The sequence below is a fragment of the Hipposideros armiger genome, unplaced genomic scaffold (genome assembly GCF_001890085.2).
Source record: "Hipposideros armiger isolate ML-2016 unplaced genomic scaffold, ASM189008v1 scaffold_1370, whole genome shotgun sequence".
NCBI lineage: Eukaryota > Metazoa > Chordata > Mammalia > Chiroptera > Hipposideridae > Hipposideros > Hipposideros armiger.
Genome location: NW_017732720.1, coordinates 302,530 through 321,226, shown reverse-complemented (window position 1 = coordinate 321,226; position 18,697 = coordinate 302,530). Strand labels below are relative to the sequence as shown.

Below are 18,697 nucleotides of genomic sequence, written 5' to 3'. Positions count from 1 at the left end.
AGGTTGAGCTGTTGTTCAGCATCTTAGCTGTGGAGGGCAGTGTCACTGGCCCTCATATGTGGGATCCGAACCGGGGCCCTCTGGCATCCCAAGCCAGGTCTTAACCATCACGCCACTCGGCCTGCCCAGACTGTGTCTGTTTTATTCACTGCTGTATTACCAGCACCTAGCATAACCCTTGGCATAAAGAATTTTTAATATAAATATGTGTTGAAGGTTTGAATAAAATGTTAAGGTTGGATTTCCTTTGATTATTTCAAAATCTGGAAAATGCTCCTTACTTTATCTTATTTTTCTTTCCTTTGGAATAAAGTAGATCAATTCAAGGAGTACCAGAGCAGGAACACAGACACCAAACTTTGCAGGACAACAAAAATTGTAAAGAGCATGGTTGCTTGTTTCAAAGCAAGTGAGTAAACTAGGAAAATCTTTCCCATTTTGTAGGTATTGACTTGAATTCCTTACCTGCAATGGATGTAAGAAAAGGCCAAGTTTTGGTTTTGTTTATGTAAGAATGAATATTTCTTCCATTTGTTACTTAATATTCATCGAACTAACTGTTAATGTCAAAACAGACATACTATCTGTGCTCACAGTAAGGAAATCCAAAGAGAGAAGTACCTTGCATCTTATCATACCCTTCCATGGCTTCTCAGATTTAGCCTGGATGGAAAGAGAAAGCCGTGATGAATAGCCTGTGTTTGTGTAAATCCTGATCCATGTGCCCTCTGACTCCTCAGATGACTGAGTGGGTGGAAGTACACACATGCATTGTGACAGCATAGGCGTAAATACTGTCACATGTAAGGCCAGAATCAGGGTGACATAGAGAGAGCAAGTCACAAGTTGTTAGGACTCTAAATTGAAGTTTTGTTTCTATCAGGGCCCAAGAGGACCAGAGCCATGTGAAGTCGTGGCCCGTAACCACCACCTCTCCCACATACTGAAAAGAAAATTCAGACGCCCATTGCAGTCAGCTGGTCAGGTTGCTTCTTGCATGTTTCTTGCCTCCACTTAGCTCCACCCTGGAAGACCTCTCTGCTCTGGTTGAGGCTGAGTGAGATCCTTGAACGTAAGATCATATCTTTATCACCTATCTACCCACACCGCCCCCAAACTTGACACTCCCAGGGCTTAGCACAAAGCTTAGTAGGCGCTCCATAAATGTTTGTAGACTGAATTAATGAATGAACGAATGTTGCTCTGGCCAAAGCTGCAGCTTCCACACCCTGGGGAACTGCATGCGATACTGACCCCGAAGATAGGAAAAACAACACAACTAATGCTACAAGAAAATGTTTCTTGTTTATACTGCTGCATCTTGATCTTTGGCTGATCTAGGCATAAAGAAAGCTCTTTCAGTTCAGAGAAAGGAGGTTTATGGTGTGTGGGAGAGCTAAGAAGAATGGGCTCAATTGATAGACTGGAGATACTCTCAGCTTCTGAAAGCCTGGAAACTCCATCTATATAGATCCAGCCCAGAGGGCTGAGCCAAATAAGGGCAGATAGAGAATACAGCTTTCTTGGGAACTGGCTTCCTGCTCCTCTGAGGCAAAAATACATTCACTTTATAGCACCCGGAATCAATTCTCCAAAATATGGTGTTGTGTCCTTGTTTGCCAGTCAGTGTCTAAAAATAAGTCCTTGTCATATCTTTATTCTCTTTGTCTTAAAGCCGTCCAACCAGACTTGCTTGCAGAATATTAATTGTGGTGAAGCAGAAATGAAGAGATTAAATTGAAACTACTTTTGAATGGAGCTCCTCAACGTGTTGCCCTCAGCTAAAGTCTCCTTTCTCTCCAGTCATGCTCCTTGACCGCTGCAACTATGGGACAATGAATCTACAGCTAATTTTAGGTCCGCTTTCTTTAAGTTGGTCTTTAGAATAGTGTTCAAGAGTGCCACATTCTAGTGTGGGCTTGTGACAGGCATTTAATATGGTGTCCCAAGTGGGCTACTGGGCTGGCCAATCAGGGTAGTAAGATGTCACCAAATTATTTTAATACTGTCCTGCCACAGACTGTTTAAATTTACATTGCCCTTACCATTATCTGTTTTGCCCTCATTATTAAACTTTTCATACAGTACTTTCTAGATAAAGCTAAACATTACTCATGTGTGAAGTATTAAGGGCTCATTATTGGAAAATTCAAACAATTCAAAGAAAAGCTAACAATAACTTAATCCTAAACACACCAGAGCTGAGCATCATTATTGTATTAAAGAAGTAACCATATTTGACTGAATTAGCAGGACACTCTTAAACCCAACTTAAGAGAAAAGATACCTTAAAACAGGCAATGCATTGGTATCAAGATCTGAGTTCTAGTCCAAGCTCAGATATGTACTTATTGGGTTTCTTTGGATAAAACATTTTGCCTCTATTTCTTAGTGTCTCCAGCTATAAAAGTAGAAGTGATTTATCTACTATGGTTTAGAGAATTGTTGTGAGAATGACTTAGATAACCTGAAAAATAAATGAGCTCCTTGGACAAACACAATAAAGGTACAATTATTCAAGTTCTATTGTGGGGTTAAACAGAATAATTCAGTGAAAGGACACACTGTTTGATTGAGAACATTCTTATTTTTATTTTCTTTAATTTTATAAAACACATTTTGTAAGATAAGTTTCTAAAAGTTTATCCTTTATGTGTGTTAAAATTGAAATTCTATATCAGAAATGAAGGAAATACTTTCAGTTGATTAACTCTCTTCGTGTGTGTATATGTGTGTATGTATGCCTGGGAGGTTTTCAGGAAAGGGTTGGTTATTTGTTATGTTATTAAATCAAAACAAAACACAAGGTATGGATTACTTCACTTTCCTTGATCTTGATTGGTTTCTTACAGAGCCTTTTCCATCTCCTCCCTTTATGCAGCCTGGAAGCTTATCTGGTATACTGGTCTGAAAACAAATATCAAGTAGCTTTTTGTAATGATCTTCCATCTCCTTAAACATTGCTGAAACCACTTTGGGAGGGAAAAAAACCAATTCTTTACAACAAAAGAACCACCTACAGTCATACCTGTAAAATCTTCCCTTCAATGAAGACCAATCAGCCTTTTATTTTTCAACCCAGTTAACAAATAAGGAAGAGAAGACTTAAACCTGGGAGCTATTCAGGTATCAAACTCTTTCCACCTTTCCTTTTCTGTGGAAGCTTACCAACTGAATAGCTGACAGCTGGTGCATTCAGTTACGTGATCTACATCAGGAGAGAATAACCTGTATGTTAAATCTGATTCTTTAACACGCCAAGGTAACATTGCTAAATCAAATCATCTCCCACTAGCTAGAAAGAACAATCAACTACTGAGTAAAATAATAGCTTATTCAAATTGAGGTTTAAATTCACCAAATCTGTTTCTGCAGAAGGCAGAATAATTTGTAGAAAATCCCAATAGATGCATGGAACTAGCCAGTTTTACATACCATTCATAATGTTTAATGTCCAATTTTCATTTGTTAAAGAATCATATTCAAACAATCATTCTCCAGACCTTTCTGATACAACCCCAACCAAGTGATAAACAAACTAGAAAATGTGAAATGTGCATCATTCTAAAACAAATCAAGATCTTCAAATCACCTACTATGACTGAATGAATAATACCCCATGAAAAGAGCACCATTGTGAAGATATGACAGGGGCCAGAGTACACAACTAATTAACAGAAAAAAAGACGTGCTATCCAGAGTTATCTATCTTGTGTCTACCAGAGGGCTGGCTCAGTTTACACCTTTAGCCACTAGCAACTGCTGCTCCTTAAGCCAGTCATTTTTCATCTGAGCTAGTTTCTCTCTATTCTCAGCTCCTTGGAAACCACAGGGTTGTCATGGTAGCCATTCTCAAGGAGAAGGGAGTGAGAAGATGCTGACAACACCCTGTTTCTCTTTTCTAACGAGGTGTAAGGCCAGGTGGCCCCTCTGTCTACACAGACACTATGCTTCCTTATGCTGTAAGTAAGGTTGGCTGAGTTAGGGCTTAAATAGTCCTTTGCCATTGGGGTCAGTGCTCTCTTTCTATGGGTGAAAGATCCTTGCTTTGACCCCCTTCTCCCAGCTGCAATAGGTAGATTTGGGCAAATGCTCTTACTGTTTTGCTGGCATTCCTTTTTTTCCCTTCTATCTTCAGGATAACAGGGAGACAGGAATTCTCTGTTTTGCACATCAAGGAGAATAAGTTTGGCCCCTATCGACGGCAAAGGGACCAGGTAAATCCCTTCTCTCTACCTAAACATCTTTCTTTCCACGTTGTTTCCATTAGTGGAAGTGCACTTTGAGAAGAAAACACTTCCTGGTCCTCAGGAGATGCTTGAAAATTGAATTAGAGCCTCCATTTCTTTGTGACTTGCAGTTGGGGAGTCACCATCTTAAGCATTTTTCGTGTCTAGCAGGAACCAGCTGTGAAGCAAAATGACTAAAAGAGGTACATAAGAGGGGAGCGTCCACAGAGACATTAATCACTGCAAGACTCTCCTTTCTTGTTACACTCATCAAGTAAGAAGAGGGCCAGTCAGTGGCGAAGGCGAAGAGTTAACATGGGACATGCAGCATTGTAGGCTGTGTGGTTAGAGCCTCGCTATTAGAAAAAGGGACATTTCTACAGACAATCAGAACTTGGTGCCTCGGCCCATGAGCTTAAGGACGGCAAAGTTGTAAGTGGCAGCAATCATGAAGGTGAGCTGTAGGGAACAGAAAAGAGAATATGAGTAAGAGTAGACAAGGAAGCTGTCCCTCCTCCAGTCCTTTCGGGAATGAAGAAGGGTTGAAATAAAATCATAGCTAAATAAAGGAAAAACTCCTGTTCTGTAAAAAGCAGCATGTCCCAGTCTTTTGCCCTATGTACTTGACTAGAAGTCCTCTGTCTTTGAGGCATTTCCTTCCAATGCCCCAGGCCTGGCCCAGAGAACCAACTCAACAAGGATTTATTCCACACCTATGCTTGGCTTTAGCACTGAGTTTTCCTCAGGGAAGTGAACAATGTGTGGACTCTGCCATCATCCTATGTACATGTCTGAGTGACCTGGAGTCATACGGTGCCTGCTGCAGACACACAGCCTCACCTTGCAGCACAGCCCTCTCGTGCTTAATGAATCAATTTATTTTACAAAATGAGAAGCCTCTCGACTCTGTATAAAAACCTCAGCAGTAGGAGCCAGGAGTTCTGTGAGCTTATCCTCGAACATTCACCACTTATTCAATGACTTCAGATAAATTGTTTCACCCTTCAGTGCCCTAGGTTCTCAATCTCAATGACAAACACACTACACTGACACTGTGCTGTAACACCATCAGCAAGATTTGGGACATAGGATCGCATTATAGTAATAACAGTTCTCATACTGTTAAGAAGTCCTTCCCAGTATTTTTAGGAGAGTAACTAAACCCCTTGGAGAGTGTCCAAGATGGAGTCCTATTGATAGTATATAGAATTCAAGGCCTTGGGGGGAAAACACGTTTAGTAATGTTTCAGTGTTCTTGTGATTGATCTGACCAGGGTGTGTTGAGAATTAATTGTAATGTATGACTGCAAAGCATTTGGTAATATTACATGCTCTGTAAATGCTAAATATCATCACTCTTGACTATGAATCTCTTACCTCCTCTTTCTTCACACGACTTTTCTTGTTCCTGTCTAATTTCTGAAGTAGAATTGCATAGTTCCTACACTTTGCTGTCTCTTTCCAGTAGCTTCTTTCCACCATTTCATGGTTAGAAGGACTCTATCTTTTTTCCTTTCAGCATAGTTGGACCCCAGGACACAGCATCCCAGGTATCCCAGGACCACATATTTGCCAAGATCATTCAAAGACAACTCACCAGAGAAACCAGCGTGGCTGCAGCCCCCACAAATGCAGCAATGAACAGGTGGAAGGTCATTTGGAACTGCAAGAAAATTCAAAGGGAAGAACTGTTTCTTGCAACAGCAAAAATATGCTCTGCTGTAGATTATGCATGCAGCTTTCTGAATGTGTTGATATCTTCCTGTGTATTAATTCTGCATCTCTAACTAAGTTGTCACTTCTCTGAGTGTAGGCCTCCCATTTTTCAATGTATACCATAGCACCTAGTCCCATAGCACCCAGAACACAGAATACTCAAAAATATTTTAATCAAGGGCCGGCTGAGTGGCTCAGTTGGTTAAGAGCTCACTCAAGAGTTTGAGCTCTGAGCAACAGCGGTTTGAGTCCAGCCCGAGCTGAGCAGCCGCTGAGCTGCCAATAGGTAGCAGGATGGCTCAGCTTAAAAAAAAAAGTAAAGAAAAAAAATATATTTTAATCAACTGGTTCCCTACAATTGTATCTTGGATCCCAAAATATAAAGTCAACATTTTGTTTTCAAATAAATTATTTATTGCTTTCTTCCTCAGGATATACTTTTATTCCTCTACCTCATTTGTGTACAATATCCACTCTCAATACAGTGTTTTCCTTTTTCAAATGTTCTGTTTTTTTCTCCTCATTAGAGATTGAGAAGTTACAAACTGAAGGTGTTTTGTAAAACCCATGAATGTCTCTATGCACAACTCATTTTCTTGATAAGATTCTTGATAAAGGAATAAAAATTTTCATTTGGGGGATTTAACCATTAAGCTCTATTCTTTACCTAAATCTACAAATTTCTCTTTTAAGGGAGGAAATCTTGGAATGGAAGTCTTTCTATGCAGCTCTAGGGAAAACAGATATTTTTACCACCTATGCTCATTGGCTCATGCATATTCAGCCAAGGTTTTGTAGAAGACAATCTGCTAACTCAAAATCCAGCAAAGAGAAGCGGTGGTCCTTAAAATTGAAGGCCATGGGTAGGAATTTGTATGGTACTAGCCATTCCATTGGAAAGTAATTCCAATGGCCCACTCACCTCAGCTGTTTTGCAGATGGACAGAAGGTTGGAGCCACACACCTTGCCAGGGAAAGCATTCCATGGGAGAACACCTAAGTAAGACACACAAGTCAACCAAGGTGAGCTTCATGGAGTTGTGGGGCTACATGGAGACTTTCCTTCAGAGCTCTTCTTCCATCTTTAATCATCCTGGCTGAAAAGTTGGATCCTACTAACAAGCAGGTTCCTCTTTTCTAAAGGTTTACAAAAAATAGAAGGTGGTATTGAACATTTGTGAAATCTTGTGTTTGTTACTGAAATGTGCTGCTTCTGGGTTGGGAACTGCAGTCAGCTAGGGTAGAGCAGTGTGTACAGCCAAGAAAACTCCCCCCTACCTCCAAAAAGCTTCCTCCCAAGGTAAGAAATATCTCCAGTTCCAGTGGAAATGGATTAAGAAACTAAGATCCAAGCATCCATACTCTTATTTTTCCCATAATTACTACCCTCCTTACCCTAAGCAGAGAACCAAACATATAGTGCTTCCATAAGGGGCATTCGTGCACTAACTCACCATACATTCTGGCATCAGCACAGAGGCTGCCTATACTGGCAGAAGTCTTGCTGGGGGAGGCAATAGACTGGCAGGTGGTCCAGGTGTTGAAGTAAATGTACACAGGCACAGCAGAGCAGGCAAACACCAGGAGCCACACAACGGTCAAGGCATAGGTGATGCCCACAAACTAAAACAATTGACATGAAGTGATTAGATATGAGCATTAGCCTGCAGACGTCAAAACACAAAATGGGAGATCCTGGAGTGGCATGTGCCAGGCATGAAACCAAATTCCAAGGATCTCCACCAAATAAAATTAGTAAGCAGGACACCTCTGTCAAATGTCATTGGCAGTATCTACTGGAGAACTGGCTCCAAGTGTGACGGAGGGTGGAGGGAATGGGTTGGGGTTGGAGTGAGAAGGATCCCTGGGTTAGAGAGGCTTCAGGAGATTTTGAGGGCATATAAGGTGTGAAGAAATCAAAACAGATCTTGAAAGAAAGTCGTGCCATTTGTTGCCTTAGGCTGAGCTTAGAAAATGTTTCTTGCCACCAGATTTTTGATCCCTAGTCACTGAACAAAGCCAATAGGAGATTTAAATTTCAAATCCAAAAAAACCTTTCTAAGCCAACTCCTGGCCACAAAAGACATCACCATAACGCATAGATGTTTAGCCCTTTCGCTAGAGACCGAAATCCAGTGCTTCAGTAGAAGCATGAATAGCCCTCAGACAAAGATGAAACATGAAATATGCAGATTTATCCTAGTTCCCTCTGGGACCTCCAACAGTGTGGGATCCCAGAATATTGTGAATTTCACCTTGGAGTCAATTATTTAATTTCCATTATCCACCCTCCCTCTCAGATCAGGTACCCATATCTCAATCCCATGGGTAGTATTTTAGACTCTTGGGCAGTCAGATCTATTCTTGTTGTGGTCCCTCCTAGAAGAGGAGTAAAGGAGTACCAACAGATGGCTTAGAAATGGTCTGATTGTACAAAGCATCCCACAAAACTCATGCTTTTCATTTTGAGATGAAAATTTCTAGGGAACTTTTCAAAGGTGAGGCTAAGCCAGCTGGGCACCACGTTCTTCCTGATCTTCTCGTTCGGCTGTAGCCATCACTCCCTCACTCAAAAGCCAGGCCCCTGGAGAGGACCAAGCCTTGGGCGAGGGTGAGGCCACAGACTAACGCCCAGTTGTCCCCCACCCCTTGTTATTGCCACAAAATCCTGAGGATGATCACCTTGTCGGGATGTCCTAGCCATTTTCCCAAACAATGACACACCCGCTCCAAAGAATGAGCTTGATGTTGGCCTCTGGAACCCCTCCCCTTCTGGCCCCCTGTTACCGTTGCGCTCAGGCCCTTGCCGCAGATGGTGGTCTTGTAGTCGCCAAAGATCTGCCTGACTGCACCGGTGGTGTAGAAGCCCTCAGCCAGCAGGAGGGCCCCATAAAGGAAGAAGAAAGAGGCAGTTCCATAGATGACATACTGGAAGGCATGGATCCTGCATTAACAAAAGAGACCAGAGAACCTTACTAATTGAGGAATCAGTTCCCTTCCTGCAGAAGTGAAGTGGACACTTGAGTAAGCACGTAAACAAGGCTAGGGATTCTTTAGAGGGATCACTAAGTTCCTCCCCCGTCCAGTCACTGTGTCTCCCCCGTGAGTTCTCCATACCTACTGCTGAGGAGGTTCTGATTCAGTCAATGTTGACCTTACCGAGCAAAAGTTAGAATGCATGAAAGAAACAAGGGCAGGGGGAGTGGTCAGGCAGGCAGGCAGGGCCCTCCTTTCTAAACATGGCACTTTCCCCTTATTTAGGGCTTCAGATGTGGCATCGGTAGAATCTGCACACAGAGGAAAGACTCAGGGTTCCTTTGTGGTGCCACACCAATTCCCGGCTAGTCACTAAGGTACTGATGAGTTCTGTATCTCCAAAGTGGAGAGAGGGAAAAAGAGAGGGGTTTGTGTGGGACGACAGGTACTTACACATTGATGAGATACTCGTAGTCCTGGTAGTTTTTAGAGAAATAGGTCTCAATTAGTTTTTCTGTGCCAGTGAGTGCTTCATGTCCACAGCCACAGAACAGTGCAACCCCAAAGAAACACAATCCAGTGGCCACCAGCGAAGCAAATGGGGCCCCTACGAGACATCTTGCACAGCACTCTAACAAGCCTGGGGAAGAAAGAGGGGAAACAGTCAGGGATGTACAATAGGAAGCTCGTGCCACACAGACCTCTCTGCCAGACCAGCGAGGCTCTGTGCTCCTATACATGGATGGAGTGTCACCCCACAACCCCAAAACAGGAGAGTCTAGAGCTGTAGGCTTCTGCAATGTGAGAGTAACCCAAAAACCATATTTTGTTCCATTCTTGAAAATAAATCTTTACCTTTCCTTCACAGAAACTGTGTATTTTTATTAATCAGTAATTCAAGTAGCAAGCCAGAGAGATTATGAAATCATTCTCTTCCTTTCCTATCATTCTGATCTGTTTCTTTTAGTCATTCATCAGCTCTTATGGAGTACCTACTGTGTGCCTAGCATTGTGCTAGGTATTATGTGAGATGTGAAGACATACAAGACAGATTCAGCCATGTGGGAATCTTGTTTACTGAGGAAGAATGAGTTAGGTAATATTCTCAACTAGCAATTTCAGGCAGTCAAAGAAGTGGTTAAAAGGGTTAATGCACTGAGAGTTCCAGGAAGGGATGAGTACAAGGCCAGAGATATCAGTACTGTCAGACAAGATTTGGGCCTTGAAGAGCATTCCAGGTGTGTGTGTGTGGGGCAGGGGGGGGACCTTGGCAATTGCACGCTCCTGGATATTTCTGAACATTGTGTGTCTATGCATGGAATGCTTGATTCTTATTAGAGTCTAAAGGGATGGAGGGAACTGTCAGAGGACAGGAGATGGTTAATTGGAGAATTACTATTATTATTCCCAGCAATAAAAATACAGGCTTAATGATTTTTGAACATTTTACACGGCTGATCTGTCCCCTTATACTGCAGCTTAAACAATGTCCTCATCCTCAGTCTTACACTGCAGTGCTGTCAAAACAGATATAAAGAGACTTTATACAAAGTCAGCAAAGCATGAAATGTCTACTGGCATGACAAAAACACACCAGGGCCTGGAAACACAGGTGTCTTAAAGTGTTATCAGTCCCTGAGAGTCCCAGACCTGCTGAAAAACAGGAAAGGCACACAAGAAGTCACAGACTCCGAGAGCAGCTGTGCCCCAAGTACTAGCCCCATGCTCTAATGTGCCACATTCAGTGAAACTTAACAAATTTCAAGTAGATGACTGACTAGATGGGGAAACTATGGCTCCCTCTGTCCTCTTGGCCTGATCCCCAAAAAGTAGAAGAAATAAAAATGTTAATCTCTTCAGAAAAGAAATACATATATTTGTATATATACACATTAAATATATATACACATTAAATAAATATATATATATGCACACACACATACACACACACCGATTTTATGTATCTGTTTATATATCTTATAATATACCAGAGTGCCAAAAAAATGTATACACATTTTAAGAGATGTCATCTATGTATTACTTTTCTACCAAACAATGTTCGCCATAATCAGAAGTGTCTGGACATTGATGGTAACCACTTTGAGCACCTCTTGTAATTGTAGAAGTCAAATGTGACTTGTGTTTATCTTTTGTCATCTTTTGGTATATATTGAGTATTACAATTTTAATACAGTTTTTCCTTTCTTAAAATGTGTATACATTTTTTAGCACCCTCTGTATATAGATACGATATATGAATGATTTTTGTACTTTTTGTGTGTATATTATATGTATATATGAATTATTTGTGTGTATGTATACACACACACGCCCCCAAAAAAACAGCAAATGTGTTGAGAAGCTGCTATTTTGGAAAACCATGTTGGGACTCCTTACAAAAAGAAAATAAATTGTATTAATTTTGGGGTTTAGATTTTTATGTAGAGCTCATTTATCTATAACAGGGTGCCAGGGGTTAGGGAAGTCCTTTGCCCAACCCTCTTAATACTAATACCATTTCTTTTTAGCCCTGAGTGCTTGACCATCTGGTGATTTGCATGGCTGAATTACATCAATGTGAACAGATTCTGAAGGACAAAATTATCTCTATAATGGGAAAACTGAGGTAGAGGCATTTATCTCTGGTCTCAGAATCACAAAATGAGTGGGTTCTATTACCCACTGTTCTCTAAAATGAGAGCCCTTCCTTGGTCCTCAACAAGCCTCCTTTCAAAGATTCTTGTGTATCACACCAAAGATGAGGCTTGGAAGCTCAAGCCAAGCAAAGTAAGTAGTTAACATCTATGGTAGAACTAAATGTCTTTCCTTTTCCAAAAACTGAAGCACTGCTGTCAGAAAACTTGGCCTCTACTGGAAGCAGTGTGTAGCAGTGCTACTATAAGTGGAGGCAGAGTTAACTTAACATAAACTTTGCAGTAGTGCTTGGTAAGAGTGTCTCATCAGAACTTGCCTGTGGGGTGTGTGTGTGTCTGTGTGTGTGTGTGTGTGTGTTGTGTGCACATGCACATACACACATGCATACATGCAAATGTGCACACACATGCGTGTATACACCAGAGAGAATAACGCAGCAGTGGAAATTGATCATCGTTTTCAGGAAACATTCCAGAAATTGATCTTCCTCTTTCACAACAGGTTAAGATACTAGACGCAGCCTATAAACCAAGAAAAGGAGCTTGGAAAAAAAATAATGCTGCCATTTTTCGTCTCTGCATATCCAACTCTTCCCCACCCGCAAACTTTTAGACTCTTCTAGTAAAGAAGGCCTCTGAAGCCTGGGGGTGGGGGAAGGGGAAGGTCAGTGACCCCACTGTTCCCTCTCTCCCTAGCACAGGGTCAGGGCTTGGACAGAGCCCTCCATAGCTCCCCCAAACAAAGAAGCCTTGTTTTTCCCTGAGATCTCAGGAGCCTCATTGGTATTCTGCAGGGGCCCACAATTCTGGGGGTGGGGAGAGGGGTCAGACCCAAGGAACAATAGCAGAACTGTTTTTTTAGAGTAAGGAGAGCCATCCACCCTAGCAAGTGACCATCCTGTGCCCACTCACTCACCCCAGCTTTTTCACTCTGGGAAGAGCTTAATTGTGGTGCAGGTGTGATCAGGGGTAGAGGAACTTGAACACTTGCTAACCAGAGAATTCCACTCTAAGTTTTAGCTGATGCCCCCTCCAGGGTTGTAAAGATGAGGGAAAAACCTCTTTAGTGTATCTGATCCCTTGATCATCATCCAAATAACCAGAGTATCATATGTGGTGTGTAGTGTTCTTACTGGGTGATAAAGGACTAAGCCTTAGGAGCAACTCTGAGCTGCCAACTGATACTCTTTCTTTTTGCATCCATTTTGCTTCTAGTTTCTTAGAGCTCAAATAACTTAGCACATCCTTTTCTGCTCCACTGTCACTCAAAGCAAAGAACAAGAAGGTTATAGGCTTGAACGAGTCTCTAACATGGAGTTAGAAATAAATGGCCCTGGATCAATCTATCAGTCTTGAGCTATAAACAGTTCAACAATATCAGCATAAGCATCAGATGTCCATCTCTTCACAATCAAAATGAAATGTTTGTTCTGGGGGCATTAAAGTTAATCAAAAGCAAAGACTCTGTCAGTGTGTCCAAGCAAAAAATCAAATTTTGGGTTCCAACTGGGAAGAACTCAGAACACGCAAAAAATTGTGTCTTCATCAAAGTAGTTGCCAATCAAAACATTCTGAGAAAGGTCCATTGCGTTCATTTTTCACAGCCCAAGAAATGTCCATGGAAATGTGAGAACAGTAGCCTAAAGCCACAGGCTCTCCATTTCAGAACACTTCATGATTAAAAGGGTATTGGTGTGATTCAGGAAGGCTGTGAGAGATTCTGGAGAAGTTCCTCGGCTCTCTCAAGAGACAGTCTTACACTTCCAGGCTAAGGACAGTTTGCAACATAGTCAAGATGGCATAAAAGAGCTATATAATAATAATATTACCCAATGCAACTCAATTGGGTTAAACCAACTGACTTTGATGAGAAGTCATAGAGAAAAATAATGACACTCCCAAGTGTTTCCCTTTCATTTCTGTTTATGTGGATTCAGTATCATTATTAAGCACATTAGCAAGCAGCAACCTAGATACAATAAAAAACAAAAGGAAACTTATAAGGCCCAGTCTCTTTCTTCAAAGACCCATCAGTCTTGTGGGGAGAACAAACTTATGTCTGTGAATCAAAGATCAAAGGTACGTATTATCTAGTGTTAAAATGTATATGACCAAGTCCTGTGGGCAAAAGATGAGCAAAGGGGAAATAGTCAGTGTTGACTAGATTTATCTGAAAACTCCCCAAATTGTGATAGAACTTCAAGCCCTTCTCACTGATGATCTTCACAGGAGTCTGACAAAGAGCGGCAGGACTGTTGTGACTTTTATCTAGATCCATGTCCATCCAAGGGACTGTGTTGATCGTGATGCTGTCACTTTAAGCAAGATCGAAGAGCTCCCCAGCCCTCCCTCCTTTCCCATGCCCTGGGCAGCCTCAAGGACCAGCTCCATGATGGAAATTCAGTGTGAAGCTGGGAACTCATCAAAGGGAGGAGAGGGAAGGCTTTCATCGAAAAGGATGGCAGAAAGAGGTCAATTGTACCTCGCACAATTCCCAGCCTGTCCCTTGAATCCAGCTGACAAAGAGAGAGATAGAACTCTATACAATAGAGCTAAACAACAGGCAGGCTCATTGAGTAAAAAACTGGCCCCATCTCCCTAGGTCTCTAATCTGTACTACAGTCTTACCCTCCGCCCAGAACCCACCCCTTAACCTCACCCCATGAACAGAGGCCTCCTTGATCAGGGCCTATAGGCAGTTGATAGGGCCAAGATGCTAAAGTAGCCGTGACTGGTACTGGGGATGGGTGGGGATCAGTGGGTGGGTTCTAAGAGTAAAACAACAATCATCAAGAGGTACCAGAGACAAAGACTTTGCTTCTGGCCTTATCCTGGTCAGACAAAGCCCTGCCTATAATCTTGTCTTTCCTACATGAAATCAGCACTTATACAACATCCAAGGGCTGGAAAGGGGCCCCGCAACCACTGGGGCATGGGAATCCAGGCCTGCTGGTTAGTCAAGTCATGTGGACAGAGTTAAATCAAAAGGAATCTCAGGGGCCGGCTGAGTGGCTCAGTTGGTTAAGAGCTCGCTCAAGAGTTTGAGCTCTGAGCAACAGCGGTTCGAGTCAGCCCAAGCTGAGCAGCTGCTGAGCTGCCAACAGGTGGCAGGATGGCTCAGCTATAAAAAAAAAAAAAAGGAATCTCAGCCTCCTCTTTGAACAAGTATTATTATTGCCATGGCAACAACATTTGGGCCACCTTGTTTTCTATACTACCCAGTCCTCCCCAAACACACACACACACACACACACACACACACACACACGCTTACCAATTTATGCCCAAACATTGGCATACTGGCGCAGAAGCTTGATTGTTAAACTCTATCCCTGACACACCATCTTTACCTTGCACACATATGGGAAGGTGAAAGAGAAGCACCTGACACTTAGCTAACAGACGACAGTTTCTATACCTTATTCCTTAGGTCAGTCTCCCACCAATTCCTCCTCTCTCCTTAGGTGCAGTGTGAAGGTGGCCTGGGGAACTTTGTTCTCTTCCTTGGGATATCACTGACTCTTTTCCAGAGTCCTGGCAAGGAGCTCATAGGCTAGCACACAGCTGAGAGATCACCCTTACAACCATTTAAAAATAGCCAAGGAGGAATTAATCCATCAGTACTTGCTGAGCTTTTAATGAAAGTTTGGCACTGGGTAGGCTCCGACGGTGGGAAAGAAAGGGCACACTGCTGTTTGCCTGCCATGGCTGATTTGACCCTTCCTGATCAAGTCACTGCCCTGACTAGAACTTCCCTGGATCTGAAGTTCTGAGCAAGGAGGGCATTTCTACTGTTGCTTTCTTTCAAGACCAATAACTATACCCTGAGGATGGTTTTCAGAGCTTCAAAATAATACACAAAAAGACAACAAGAGAAAAAAGATGCCACTGGCTGGGTTTCTGCCTTGATGGGTTTGGAAACTATACTTCCTCTCCCACCCATCTTCCAGGGGTTTCTTGAGCCTATTACTACTTAGCTAGCTTTGAGAGAGTAGTTCTAGTTTTCAGGCTGCTGAGTAAACTGGTTTTCCTAGCGCAAAGCTGGGATGAAAGCCCCTCGAAGCAGAGCAGACTTTTCTATCGGCCTGGCTCTCCAAGAGCTCCTCTGGCTCTGCAAAGCCAAGGTCAGAAGTGGGGTAGGGAAGGCTATCCGTGATCATTTCAGTCAGTGTCTCTAAGAAGCTTAAATGAATGTGCTGGCTTGGAACTGGTTTCTTTTTAGCACCTGGCATTCTTATGGCATTCTTACTCTCATGGTGGAACTCAGTTAGTCTTCAGGTGTTTTGTAAAACTGGACCCCTGCTCTGCCTGTATACTTTTCCCCTGGGCTTCACCCACTTACTGTGAGCCAGCCAAAACTACACTGTTCGGCAAACAGCCACCTTTGGAGAGAAGCATCACAGTCTGTTTACCAGGGTAACAGCCACCGTTCTCAGAAACAGGCTTGCAGAAGCCAACATTTTGCTGTTCAGTAATGGCATTGTGCAACTGAGCAGAGAATAATCAGCTACTGCTCTCTGGCTCTTTTCCAGTTCCATTGTTATCCCAAAGACTCATATCCTCCTCCCAAGTCGGGACAAGGTTTAATGAACTATCATTTCCCCATAAACCTTTTGTGCAGACACTACTGAATTCAGTGTTCCTCTTTGCTTCCAATCCTGTGGGATTCTATATGGTTGAGGTAGTGAGCTCCCTATTCCTGGAGGTGATTAAGAAGAGGCTGTAGGAATGTTTAATTGGCTGTTGTCGAAGGGACTCCTGCACTGAGTTTTGGCTCAGAGAGCTTCTCAAGTTCCTTCCAAACCCAGATTCCATGATATAATTTGTCTACTACAATAGTTAAACAGCTACACACAATATAGGACCTCAACTCTGCTCTTATCTGTGGCAGTCTTCCCTGAAGAAAATCATCCAGTGTCCATAACAGGAAATTGTCCCTGTAGTCACCTTATTTATTCCTGTCTTTTCCTTGGAGCTTTAAACCCCTGAAGAAGTAATATTCAGAATCCTTCTTTACTTTCTCTCTGTTTTTAATTCACAAACTACCCAAAGAGCTGCCCTAACATTAAGTGGCGTTTCTGATGTTACCTTGGGCAGGAATTGAGTTTCCCCAACATTCACCTCTCACCTGGCTATACTCAATTGGTCAAATGACTCTTACCCAAGTGTACAAAGTACAGACAAAAAAAAAAAAGAACAACCACACACTTTGGAAAAAGTAAGAATTGGCCTGCACACAAGTTATTGTATAATAATCAGTATTATCATGATTTACAATTGTTATAGACCTTGCCCATTTTCAGAGGACTTTCACATTTTTGTTACTTGATTTTCACAACCCCAAAAGTATACAAAACAGTTATTGTGATCCCCATTTTCCGGATGAAGAAGTGATAATTCACAGTGACCTACCCACGGTCATGAAGTTCATAAGTGGCCAGATCTGGGATTCCAACCTGGTTGTGTTGGCTTCTAGCCCAGTGCTCTACCCTCTTAATTATCCTACCTGAACACATGCTTCCAAGAGCTCTTTCGGTGTTTCAGGATGAAACAATCTAAAGGCTGACACCTGCTTAATAGAATTCAAAACCTATCTTCCTGGATGCTCCTTGAGTCTTCTGGGTACTACATTTGATGGTGAATACATAGGGCAATTGGTTCTCATTTCATTTAGGATGCATTCAAGCTGCTACTCTTGTTTTGCCAGATGGGAGCAATGTCTATGCATCTTTGTGGCATACTGTGTTGACATTGTGCTCTGCACACCTTGCTCTGAGTAGACACTACAAGAGACCAAACCTCGTGGCTTCTCTCTTTGTTCATGGAACCTGGAGAAGCCCGCAATACTCAATCATGTCAGCAAGAGCCCTAAGGCCGCTGCAGCCTCCTTGTCAAAGCAGGGATTTAGGGTCCAGGCCATGCCCTCAGGAAGGCTAAGTCTGTGATATTTGCTAGATGTGGTCACCCATACACATGCACATGAGTGCACATGCACACACACACACACACACACACACACACACACACACACACACACCCCTACCCATATCCGTTCCCTTTGGTAAAGCCATTGAAGACTTTATTTTCATTTCCTGAACTGAGATTGGCCTCCTCAGCTATGGCCCAACCTAAATCCAACTTGCCCAATTCCCCAATTTCCTACTGTTGCCAAACAGGGTCCAAATTTTGTATCAAGCAAGCAATTATTTAGTATGTCTGAGGGCTAGCCATCACTCAGTTACTTCCAGCCGAACCAGAGATGTCAGCTGACCTGGCCATTACCAGGGCCTGGGAACCAGAGTGAAAGAGAAGGTAGAAGAAAGTGAGGGGGTAGGAGGACACATGACCACATCCAGCCCGCTGGGCACTCTCTCCAAGGACCTGTGGGACCCTCCACGCACTGCTGGAATTCTTTGGCAATAAAGCGTCAATCTCAATACAGCAGAGAAGGCATTAATCCAATTGAGTGCTAAGGAATTAAAAAGAAAACAAGTGCCAAAACACAACTCATTTAAACTATTGAAAACCCGGAACCCCAAAGTTGGTAATTCTCTTGAGCATTCCTGTGCCTGACTGGATCTTCCATGCTAAAGTTTTTGAAACTCACCCATGTCTTTGGGACTCTGACTGCAATTGTAGCCGGCTGGCTAGTCTGCTTTGCGGCTGACTTTGTTCAGCTGGAAGGATCCTGGTCTCTCCAGTCTCCTTCTTCGGTCCTTTACTTTTTCTCTCTGAGTATCTTTGTCCTCTTCTCCAGCAATGAAAAGGGCTTTCTGATTGACAGCCAACCCCCTTAAAGGGACAGGCCTACTTTCCTCCTCCTCTCCTCCTCCCCTTCTCCTCCTTTGTCCCCACCTCCTCGGGGATACTCCCTTCTCTAAGGGCTCCATCTTCTCTTTCTGCCTTTCACTGCCAATTGCTTCATTTTCTTTTTTTTTCTTAAGCCTCGCCTGTGTGGAATTTCACTTTGCTGAACAGACATCTTGAAAAGTGATTTGGGGATGGAAATAAGAAGAAGAGGTCCTGAAAGCCTCCAATTGATCCTCAGATCTATTTGGTGGAGGATGTGGCCTCACAAGTGTCAGAAGCCATGAAAGTGATAGCTCTGATGAGGGGGTCAAG

General features: G+C 42.7%; 1 protein-coding gene across 2 annotated transcripts; it reads right to left on the bottom strand.

The window, feature by feature from the left end:
* Nucleotides 1-2,567: 2,567 nt before the first annotated feature.
* On the bottom strand, nucleotides 2,568-18,389 carry PLP1 (proteolipid protein 1). Of its 2 annotated transcripts, none has more exons than XM_019633685.1 (7): nucleotides 18,183-18,389; nucleotides 9,375-9,561; nucleotides 8,628-8,889; nucleotides 7,400-7,568; nucleotides 6,868-6,941; nucleotides 5,827-5,892; nucleotides 2,568-4,688 (listed from the first exon to the last, which is right to left on the bottom strand). In XM_019633685.1, exons 1-7 carry the CDS (start codon nucleotides 18,184-18,186, stop codon nucleotides 4,617-4,619), a joined length of 834 nt encoding a protein of 277 aa, XP_019489230.1. In that variant the 5' UTR covers nucleotides 18,187-18,389; the 3' UTR covers nucleotides 2,568-4,616. The 2 variants fall into 2 exon arrangements, with proteins under 2 accessions (XP_019489230.1, XP_019489231.1); XM_019633686.1 differs by having other exon boundaries at nucleotides 8,733-8,889.
* Between the last annotated feature and the right edge of the window lie 308 nt (nucleotides 18,390-18,697).